This window comes from Bufo gargarizans, chromosome 5, assembly GCF_014858855.1.
Source record: "Bufo gargarizans isolate SCDJY-AF-19 chromosome 5, ASM1485885v1, whole genome shotgun sequence".
Taxonomy (NCBI): Eukaryota; Metazoa; Chordata; class Amphibia; order Anura; family Bufonidae; genus Bufo; species Bufo gargarizans.
Genome location: NC_058084.1, coordinates 110,079,006 through 110,090,550, shown reverse-complemented (window position 1 = coordinate 110,090,550; position 11,545 = coordinate 110,079,006). Strand labels below are relative to the sequence as shown.

At 50.4% G+C, this 11,545-nt stretch overlaps 1 protein-coding gene across 1 annotated transcript in view; it reads left to right on the top strand.

Annotated features, from left to right (window-relative positions):
* The first annotated feature begins 7,096 nt into the window (after window positions 1–7,096).
* Window positions 7,097–11,545, top strand: part of NKAIN3 (sodium/potassium transporting ATPase interacting 3) — a 589,073-nt gene continuing 584,624 nt past the window's right edge. The window contains exon 1 of the mRNA XM_044295284.1: window positions 7,097–7,436. Within this exon, the coding sequence (XP_044151219.1) occupies window positions 7,383–7,436 (54 nt within the window). The 5' untranslated portion in view covers window positions 7,097–7,382. The remainder of the gene's footprint in view (window positions 7,437–11,545) is intronic.

Genomic DNA, 11,545 nt, shown 5'->3' with positions numbered 1-11,545 from the left:
ACATACCCCAAATAGCGAGCTTCCTCTAGTCCCACCGAGCATTTTTTTGGGTTGGCAGTTAACCCCGCCTTCCTTAGAGAATCTATCACTGCCTGAAGTTTTGACAAATGACCCTCCCAGTCTGGGCTAAACACGACTATATCATCCAGATACGCGGAGGTATACTGGTGATGGGGCTTGAGGACGACATCCATCAGACGCTGGAACGTAGCCGGAGCGCCATGTAACCCAAAAGGCAACACCCTATACTGAAAAAGCCCCTCCGGGGTGACAAAGGCCGTCTTCTCCTTTGCCGCCTCCGTCAGAGGTACCTGCCAGTAGCCCTTCGTGAGATCTAGGATCGAAAAATACCGGGCTTTTCCCAGCCGCTCTATCAACTCGTCTACCCGAGGCATGGGATAGGCGTCAAATTTTGATACCTCATTCAATTTCCTAAAATCATTACAGAACCGTAATGAACCATCCGGTTTGGGAATAAGGACAATCGGGCTAGCCCACTCGCTCTTTGACTCTTCTATGACCCCTAGACGTAGCATTGATCTTACCTCCTGCGAAATGGCCTGTCGCCGAGCCTCCGGTACTCGGTATGGTCTTAGGCGGACTTTCACCCGGGGCTCGGTGATAATGTCATGCTCGATCAAGGTGGTACGTCCAGGAAGGTCAGAGAATACGTCCCTATTCCGACTAAAATTCTTTCACCTCTTGTGCTTGTTTGGTCGACAGTCCGTCCCCTATCGTCACCCCAGCGGCGCTCTCCGGAACACCTGGTGACCCCGGGTCACTCCCTGACGTCCCGACAGAGGGCGGGCTGTCTGCAAACAAATTCTCTCTGTCTCTCCAAGGTTTTAGTAGATTCACATGATATACCTGTTCGGGCTTCCGCCTCCCTGGCTGGTATATCCTGTAATCAACTGGGCCCACCTTCTCCTTAACTTCATAGGGTCCTTGCCACCGGGCCAAGAATTTACTCTCGACCGTGGGCACGAGTACAAGAACTCGGTCCCCCGGGTGAAATGTCCTTACCCGGGCGGTTCGGTTATATACCCGACTCTGGGCCAGTTGTGCCGCTTCCATGTGCTCACGGACGATCGGCAACACGACCCCTATTCGGTCCTGCATTTTTCCTATGTGCTCTATCACACTTTTATGAGGCGTAGGCTGTTGCTCCCATGCTTCCTTAGCGATATCCAGTAGCCCACGGGGATGTCGCCCATATAACAACTCAAAGGGCGAGAACCCCGTGGACGCCTGGGGCACCTCCCGTACCGCAAACAAAACATAGGGCAACAGTAAGTCCCAATCCCTCCCGTCCTTAGCCACGACTCTTTTTAGCATGGACTTCAGGGTCTTATTAAACCGTTCTACTAACCCATCGGTTTGGGGATGGTAGACGGACGTGTGCAGGTGTTTAATATTTAATAGCTTACACAATTCCTTTGTTACTTTGGACATAAAGGGTGTCCCCTGGTCCGTCAGAATCTCCTTTGGTATCCCCACCCGGGCAAACATACTCATGAGCTCTTTAGCTATTACCTTGGCCGACGTATGGCGCAATGGGACCGCCTCCGGATAGCGAGTGGCATAGTCTAACACTACCAGGATGTGTTGGTGACCTCGGGCTGACTTAATAATGGGGCCTACCAGATCCATGGCGATCCTTTCGAAGGGCACCTCTATAATGGGCATAGGTACCAGTGGACTGCGATAGTGAGGTTGGGGGCTAGTCAGCTGACACACTGGACAGGACTGACAGAACCTCCGGACTTCCTCATATATCCCAGGCCAATAGAACCGTTGTAGAATTCGCTCCAGCGTTTTCTTAACCCCTAGATGACCACCAACACATGCGCATGCGCTAAATCCAAGACCATTCGCCGGTAAGGCTGGGGCACCACCAGTTGTTCCACCACCTCCTGCCTCACCTTGTCTACCCTATATAACAGGTCCTGGTTATAGGCCAGGTGAGGAAATACGGTATCGGCGCCGGGACGCTGGGCAACACCATTAACCACCGACACACCTTCTCTAGCCCGCAATAACGTAGAATCCTGGAGCTGTGCGGTCCCGAAGGTTTCTCGGGGTACCTCCAGATCCAGGATGGACGAACTTTCTACTGTCTCACCCGCCAATACTTCTAGGGGAAACCGGTCAGGGTTACACTCTACCTCCTCTACGGTGACCCCTACAGCTGGGGTCCCTGCCTCGGGGTCCTCGGGCTCGGGACCTGGACATTTTCCTTCCCCATAGGTAGGCAACCCGTTCCTCCACAAAGTCCAGAACAGGGGAAAGTCCCTCCCCAATATTGCGGCATAAGGGAGCCGTCTCCCCACCCCGACGACATGTGGTACCTCCTTTCCACACACTGCCAGGGTAACCTTAGTGGTGGGATACTCCCTGCGATCCCCATGTATACAGACAATGGTAAGGGTTCGCCTTTCTGGGAGTTTTTCCGTTACCAGCGACTCATGGACCAGAGTTACCAGGCTCCCAGAGTCCAGCAGGGCCTGCACGGAGTGTCCATTAACAACGACATCACACACCGGAGGGTTGTCCGCCGCCAGCAGGGGGTCAGCTATATACACCGGTTGGGCATAAAAAGAGGACCGGCGAGCGAACCCGCAGTCCATGGGTTCGGATGCCCTAGGGCAGTTGGATGCCACATGTCCCCAGTCCTGACAATGCCAACATCTGATCCTCGCAGCCTCCCTCCTCCCCAGGGTATTCCTCCCACGGACTGGAGATCCACTCCCCTCCTTATGTGGTGGGATCCCTTTTTCAGGATCCCGGGTCGGCAACGGGGGCTGACGTGACTTCGGTAGTACCGCTGAGTCCCGCACCAAATCCTGAGTGGCCATATACCTCTCCACCAGGCTAACCAGTTGTTCCAGGTTGCCTGGATCGCCTTGTCCCACCCAGCGCTGTATGGCTCTCGGGAGGGTACGCACGAACCTGTCGACCACGACCCTTTCAACCATCTGAGAAGTGCTCAATATTTCAGGCTGAAGCCATTTTTTTACTAGGTGAAGTAAGTCATAGGCTTGTGACCGGGCGGGATCGGGACTCGGCAAACACCCACTGATACACCCTGTGCGCTCGCACATAGGTGTTTACCCCCAACCTGGCCAACACCTCAGTTTTTAGCCTCTCATAGTCCTTGGCCTCATCGCAGCTGAGGTCAAAATAGGCCTTTTGTGCGTCCCCCACCAGAAAAGGCGCCACCACCTCGGCCCACTGCTCCAACGGCAGCCTCTCTTGCTCCGCGGTTCTTTCGAATACCATCAGGAATGCCTCTATATCATCTCCCGGACCCATTTTCCTCAGGGCGGATCGGACTTTGTCCCTGGCGGTAGACACAGTCGGGGTTGTCGCAGTTGAAACTCCTTGCAGGGATGTTCGCACCGACTCTTGCATGGCTACCAGCTGCTGCATTAGGAGATTGTTTGTTTGCTGCTGTGCACACATAGCCTCATCATGTCTTTCCTTCTGAGCCTGCAATGCCTGTTGCTGCTGTACATTACTCTGAATCAGGTGCTTAATGGCCTCCTCCATCTTGTCAGGAACCATAAAACTTGCAGGCCTGATATATGACATGCAGTCCAACACAACTTTTGCCTCAGGCCTGCCTCACTGCAGGAATGCCCGCTCCAAGCCACCAATTGTGGGGATGTGCTCGTGGTAGGCTACGGTAGCGGCGGCAGTATTGAGGCAATCATAGACAGTCTTTGTGATACACTGTGACTTTATTCACACCAACGGCATAACAGGCAATGTGCAGACCACACAGGTGCATATCCACATAGTGCATAAAACAAAAGTCCTTCCATAGAAATAAACAGCAGGTTTGAGTCACCTTGTTTTGGACAGACCACAGCAGTTCTGCAGGCTTCTAGGCTATCTGCCTTTGTCTCCCTCAGGCCAGAGCCCCTTCGGCTCGTAGCACCACAGGTCCCAGGGCTATCCTTCAATGTGTGCTGCGCCCAGACTCTCCTTCACCAGCACTCACTCTGTCTGTGGAAATCTCCAGCACAGCAAGACACACCCCACCCCCATCATCAGCAGGCTGGGTTCTTAAAGGCCCAGCTCCACCAAAAACCTGGGCTGGCCGTGGGGAACAGTAAGAACCGGCCCGGACACGCTGCGCCAGCAGCATTCGCCGCTGTAACCGCAATGATCCGGTTCTTACTCCACCGAGGCCAGGACCTCTGGTGGCACGTATCGTCCGTCCATTATTATTCCGGGGACTCTCCTACATGACCTATCCTCAGGATGGGTTATCAATATCAGATAGGCTGGGGTCCGACAAATGGCACATTCACTTTTATTCAAGTGTATAAGAACGAGCCGTCCCAGCTTCGTGTAATTACACCTGTTCACCGCTGCCGTTGCGAAGGCGAGCAGGTAAACAATGAAGAAAAGGCAGCGCTGGCACGTCACGCGCCTTCTCTTCAACCAGCTGATGAGCAGGGGTGATGGGTGACGGACACCCGCCGATCTGATATCATTAATAAAAATTACTTGGACAATCCCTTTAATTTATGATGCGGCATGCTCGTCATAAACTTATCGCATCCTCCTATGGATATGAAGAATAAGTGACCCCCAAAGTGTCTAGCCTAGCACTTTCTCTAATGCCTCTAGACGTAACGTAGATATCCTATAAATTAAAGGGGTATGATATTTTACCATGTCTGGCTGAATCAAGGTCCCCCTGTTGTGTTCCTGTATTTTTAGCACTTCTCCAGTGCTCCCACGGTCCCCCACTGAATACTGACATGTTTGTGTATATCTGCGGTAACTTCCTGTCGCACTGGGTCCCACAAGGCAGCGCAGCATCGCGGCGCCCGGGCTGTCAGTCAGATCAGTCTCCACTCCTCCGTGCATCCTCACCCCTCATTGATATTCCGCCTCCTGCCCACATATCCCTCCTCTCTATCTTCATAGATAAGGCTGCGCAATGCCCTGTGACGTCACCGGACCAGAAAGGCGTTACTTATTAGCGCAGTCTGTTGCGCCTACTACCCGCCTTCCCTGCACTCTGAATAATGTCCATGGGTGCCGGTGACCTCACCGGGCTCCCTGCAAAGCGGAAGAAGAGGCTTCGCTCTCCACAAGGGGGCCCGGTACGTCACTAACTTGTTGAGAAACCGCACTTCCGGCTCAGAATTCGGAGATTAGAAACCGGGGCATCAGAAAAGGAAAATAAAGGTAATGCAGGCATGTATGTACAATTAAGGTGACTACAGTGTCACCAATCCCGGACAACCCCTATAATGTTCTACCCTTTTAATTGATCTTGAAACATGACTTGGATAATAAATAAAATGAATCCCTTTTTCGCAGAATTCCAGAGTAGTGTGTATTGCCTATAGGCTTCCTCACGCCGACTAAGGCGCACTCTGCTAATAGAGATAGCGCCCCCCAAATCCAAGCCTTGCACCAAACTTATCATCCAGCCTGAGCCGCTGTGATAGCTCTGAAGTCTTGAAAACCTGTCTAAATTTACTCCAGCTATAGGATTACTAAATCTCCCCTACTGTATCAATGAAATGAAACTCCATGCAAAAAAAAAAAACAACGGTAAGGGCAATTTTACACTTGCGGCAGAGGAATACGGCAAGCAGTTCAGTCGCTGGAACTGCCTGCCGGATCCGTGAAAATGTATGCGAACTGATGGCATTTGTAAGGCGGATCAGGATCCTGATCCGTCTTACAAATGCATTGAAATGCCGGATCCGTCTTTCCGGTGTCATCCGGAAAAACAGATCCGCCATTTATTTTTTCATATTTTTTCGGTCTGCACATGACGGATCCGGCACTAATACATTCCTATGGAAAAAAAATGCTGGATCCGGCATTCAGGCAAGTGTTCATTTTTTTGGACCGGAGATAAAACCATAGCATGCTGCGGTATTAGGGTACTTTCACACTAGCGTTTTTCTTTTCCGGCGCTGAGTTCCGTACTAGGGGCTCAAATCCGGAAAAGAACTGATCAGTTTTATCCCCATGCATTCTGAATGGAGAGCAATCTGTTCAGGATGCATCAGGATTAGAGATGAGCGAACTTCTGTTTTAAGTTCGGCGTCTAAAGTTCGGGGGCGGGTTAGCGGAGAATCCCGATCTGGAACCGGATATGGATTCCGACTTCCGTTGTGGTCCGTGGTAGCGGAATCAATAATGGCCGATTATTGATTCCGCTACCACGGACCACAACGGAAGTCGGAATCCATATCCGGTTCCAGATCGGGATTCTCCGCTAACCCGCCCCCGAACTTTAGACGCCGAACTTAAAACAGAAGTTCGCTCATCTCTAATCAGGATGTCTTCAGTTCAGTCTTTTTGACTGATCAGGCTTTTCAGAAAACCGTAGCAAGTTGTATTTTTACGGAATTGCTCGCCGGATTCAAACAACGCTAGTGTGAAAGTAGCCTTTTATCTGCGTCCTGATCAGTCAAAAAGACTGAACTGAAGACATCCTGATGCATCCTGAACGGATTAGGCTACTTTCACACTAGCGTTTAAATCCGACGCTCAATTCCGACAGCGGAACTGCCCGCCGGATCCGGAAAAACGTGTGAAAACGGATTACATTTGAATCCTGATCAGGATTTTGATCACAATGAAAAAATGCATTGGAAAAAACAGATCCGCCATTCATGGACTTAACTTTTTTTTTCACATTTTTCCGGTTTAACATGCAAAAGCCGGATCCGGTTTGACTGAACACACGGCGCCGGATTAATGCAAGTCAATGGGAAAAAGGCCGGATCCGGCTTTCAGTCAAAGTGTTCAGGATTTTTAGCCTGAGGAAAAAATACAACATGCTACGGTTTTCTGAAAAGCCTGATCAGTCAAAAAGACTGAACTCAGAATGCATGGGGATATGCCTGATCAGATCTTTTCCGGTATTGAGCCCTTAGGACGGAACTCAGTGCTGGAAAAGAAAAACTCTAGTGTGAAAGTAGCCTAATTAAATCCACCAGTTGTAACACAGGTGCCTGCTGAGGCTGTTCCCTTTGTGTCCACTAGATGGCGGCAGAGAGCCTTCATCCGGCCCATAGCCATCAAAAGTCAGATGTGAGCGAGAAGAAAGGAAGGAGAGGTCTGGATTGTGGAGATCTGCGCTTTGCTTGGTCCGTGTTTGGGATTTTTTTGGCCGCTCTGTGGGATCTCTGCTCAGGTCCTGGGATTAGGAAGCAGGATTGCACTTGTGGTGGAGCTGCTGAATGAAGCTCTGGAGGAGATACTACTACACAGGGATCTGTAGGGCACTGCAGGTGCTGAATCTCTAAGAAAGTGCAGCTACGCCTTGAGGAGCTGTCCAGCCACCCTCCTCCTGAGGCTGTCTCCGCAGGACACGGATATTGGGAGTGCTAGTCCTCGCCATGGGCTGCTGTACAGGACGGTGTACACTGATTTTCCTCTGCACTTTACAGATGGTGAGTACACCCCATACATGCACTTTCCTATGGACCTCCTGCTGGAAGGAGATCAGTCAACTTGCCTTCAATGTCCTGTCTGTGTCTGGTGTCAGGGCTCCAGACTGCTGGGTGTAATGTATTCCATGACATGCTGTCAAATTGATGCTTCTCCTGTCCGACGACTACGGTAACGCTGATACGCCGTATCTAATCTGCCCACAGAAGTGGTTTTAGGTTCCAGGAGGCGGTTTGACACTTCCATGTGACTATCCGCAGAGGTTATCGCTGTCTGAAATCCGTCTAGTGATTCTGTCTGCAAAGCTTACCCATGAAAGTGTAACAAAGTCTAGGGGTCATCTCGCTTCTGCAAATCATGTAGGCAGAGTTAATACAGGGCACTTACTAATGTATTGTGATTGTCCATGTTGCCTCCTTTCCTGGTTTGATTCATTTTTCCATCGCATTATACTCTGCTCGTATCCAGGGGTTACGACCACCCTGTGGTGCTCGTGCTTGCACACTATAGGAAATAGCACCGTACATACGAGGTGGCCAGAACGGGATCTGCTGCGCATGCGTGCCTATGACTGCTCCCACAGTCCTGGCCACAGGAGAAGTCGATGCTTTTTCCAATCGTGTGCAAGCACGAGCACCGCTGATGGATTACAGCTTGGTTGTAACCCCTGGAAACGAGAATTGTATAATGTGATGGGAAAATGAATCAAGCCAGCAAATGAGGCAATATGGACAATCACAATACATTAGTAAGTGCCTTCTATTAACTTCCTCCACATGATAAATGCCGTTTGCTGAAGTGAAGCTTTAACTAAGAACCAACATGGTCCATTGGAGGTGCCCATAGACATTGATGTGCATCTTCAAAAATACTTTCAGGTGAGATTCCCCATCCATAGAATGATGAATATAATTCACCACTTGCCCATAACCTTAACATAATGGGCAAAAATGTCCAACTTGGTAGCTTTGTGATAGCCCGTCACCCTCATGGATTGTGCCCCATTCTTACCCAAGCATGTGATAGCCCGTTGTCCTCATGGATTGTGCCCCATTCTTACCCGAGCATGTGATAGCCCATCGCCCCTCATGGATTGTGCCCCATTCTTACCCGGGCATGTGATAGCCCGTCGCCCTCATGGATTGTGTCCCATTCTTACCCGGGCATGTGATAGCCCGTCGCCCTCATGGATTGTGCCCTATGCTTACCCAGGCATGTGATAGCCCGTCGCCCTCATGGATTGTGCCCCATTCTTACCTGGGCATGTGATAGCCCGTTGCCCTCATGGATTGTGCCCCATTCTTACCCAGGCATGTGATAGCCCATCTCCCTCATGGATTGTGCCCTATTCTCACCCGGGCATGTGATAGCCCGTCGCCCTCATGGATTGTGCCCTATTCTTACCCGGATATGTGATAGTCCGTCGCCCTCATGGATTGTGCCCCATTCGTACCCAAGCATGTGATAGCCCATCTCCCTCATGGATTGTGACCTATTCTCACCCGGGCATGTGATAGCCCGTCGCCCTCATGGATTGTGCCCTATTCTTACCTGGGCATGTGATAGCCCGTCACCTCATGGATTGTGCCTCATTCTTACCCAAGCATGTGATAGCCCGTCGCCCTCATGGATTGTGCCCCATTCTTACCCGAGCATGTGATAGCCCATCTCCCTCATGGATTGTGCCCTATTCTTACCCGGGCATGTGATAGCCCGTCGCCCTCATGGATTGTGCCCTATTCTTACCCAAGCATGTGATAGCCCGTCGCCCTCATGGATTGTGCCCTATTCTTACCCAAGCATGTGATAGCCCGTCGCCCTCATGGATTGTGCCCCATTCTTACCCAAGCATGTGATAGCCCGTCGCCCTCATGGATTGTGCCCCATTCTTACCCAGGCATGTGATAGCCCATCTCCCTCATGGATTGTGCCCCATTCTTACCCAGGCATGTGATAGCCCGTTGCCCTCATGGATTGTGCCCCATTCTTACCCGAGCGTTCGGTAGCCTATGATTTTCATGTGGGGTTATTGTGATAAATGCTAGATACTGTCCTGCTGGATCATGGACACTTCACTCCCTGTCCCCGGTCTGTCCGCTCCACCGGTACGGATGAGTGTGTACACGGTCCATTGTTTGCTGGTGGAAGGAGCTGTCACTTCTGGGATTGTGTTGTAGCCTTATCTCTCTGACAACCCTCTAGTTTGCATAAATCTAACAAAAGAGAGATGTCATTCTTCTTCCTGCGGCTGCTCGCGGCTGCATTGTGTGCCGGCTGCACTCCAACACTTCTCAAATTGCTTTACAATTGTGTGATTGTTCATTTCATTAAAGGAAGGGGGGGGGGGGGAGTGGGATGTTGTATTTGCACAGTACCAGTGTATTTAGGGCTTTTCATCCTGACCTGGTACAACGTCCGCGGTAGCCATAGCCATCTGGATTTATCTGCAATCCAATCATAATGAATAGATGGTTGAATGTAACTAGGTTATAGGACAGCGCGGTATAATATATACCCATGTTGTATATAGAATTTAAAGGGACCCTCCAGTTCATGAAAAAAAAAAATCTCACCTTTACTGGGGAACAAACAGAACACTTACCTTTTAGTTACAGATCCACCAGTTCCCAGGCAACTCTTCGAAGATGGCGGCACGGCTTCTCAGACACTGTGCACCGGTAGCCCAGGCCAAGACACTTCCTGCTTTTTCAGCTCTGCTCTTGGATTGGCCAGAACCAGTCATGTGAGCAGTGCTGGCCAATCCAGGGGCAGCTGGTTATGTATATGAAATTTAAGGGGGTTGTCCGGGTTCAGAGCTGACCCCGGACATATCCCGATCTTCACCCCTCCAGCCCCCTGATTTGAACATAATTTCGTGCTCCGAATCGCTGAATCGCGCAGGGTCAGGGCTTTCTTGTTTACTTTCATTGGCACACAGCTTGGCGGAGGCTTCCACCTAACAGTGTTCCTGGTGACATCACCGGCTCTTATGGGCGGACTTTACAACTGCCCTAACCCATCCATTAGTGCCAGTGACATCACTGGGCTCACTGCTAGGCAGAAGCCTCTGCCTAGCAGTCCCTATGGAGAGCACGGTACATCACCAGATCTCCCCAAAAATGCCTTTGCCCTGCACAATTCAGCGCAGGACAAAGAAGAGCATCGGAGCATAAAAAAATGCTAATATCAGGGGTGAAGATGGGGATATGTCCGGGTTCAGCTCTGAACACAGACAACCCTTTTTAAAGAGACCCTCCAGCTCAAGAAAAAAAAAAAATCACATTTACTGGGGAACAAACAGAACACTTACCTGGCACTCACCTTTTAGTCACAGTTTCACCAGTTCCCAGGCTCCTCTTCTGTCATCCCAGACGGCCGCACTGGTTCTCACACTACTTGATGCACACGGTGCACTTCCTGCTTGTTCAGCCCTGCTCTCGGATTGGCCAGCACCGCCCATGTGAGCAGAGATGACCAATCCAAGGGCAGCAGGGAGTGTCTTGGACTACTAAATCCACAGTGTGCATCAGGTAGTCCGAGGAACAGGGCAGCCATCTTGGATGGCAGAAGTGGAGAAAGGAAGGGCACCGTGTACATGTTCTGTTCCATCCCCAGCAAATATCAATTATTTTTCTTGAACTGGAGGGTCGCTTTAGTGAAACTTTTAACTTCTTATGAAAAATGAATTTTGATCGGTGCAGGTCCGTTTGCAGAGACCTTCGTGGTTGAGATTTTTGGGGAAAACTCCATAGTTATAAGAACCCCCCCCCCCGACACACGGCAGATTAAAAACTGTATAGAAATAAAATATCAGGTGACATTAGGACAATGGTGATGGCGGAAAAAAGGGACCCCGAGCAATCCAATCTCATCAGTCAAAAGGATGGGAGTAGTCACGGATCGTGCCGCTTAGACTAGATTTACATATGGACTATTGAGAAGATAGGACTGTTTCCTACTGTATAAAGGAATAGAGGCCCTCTCATCTCATCTGACATGTCTGGTTTAATAACTAATGACAGTGGTGGAGCATCTTTTCTTAGAACTCTATGCTCTGCCATTCCTCTGTTATTCCTAATTGAAATGCATGATAAATTGACAACTGAGTGTT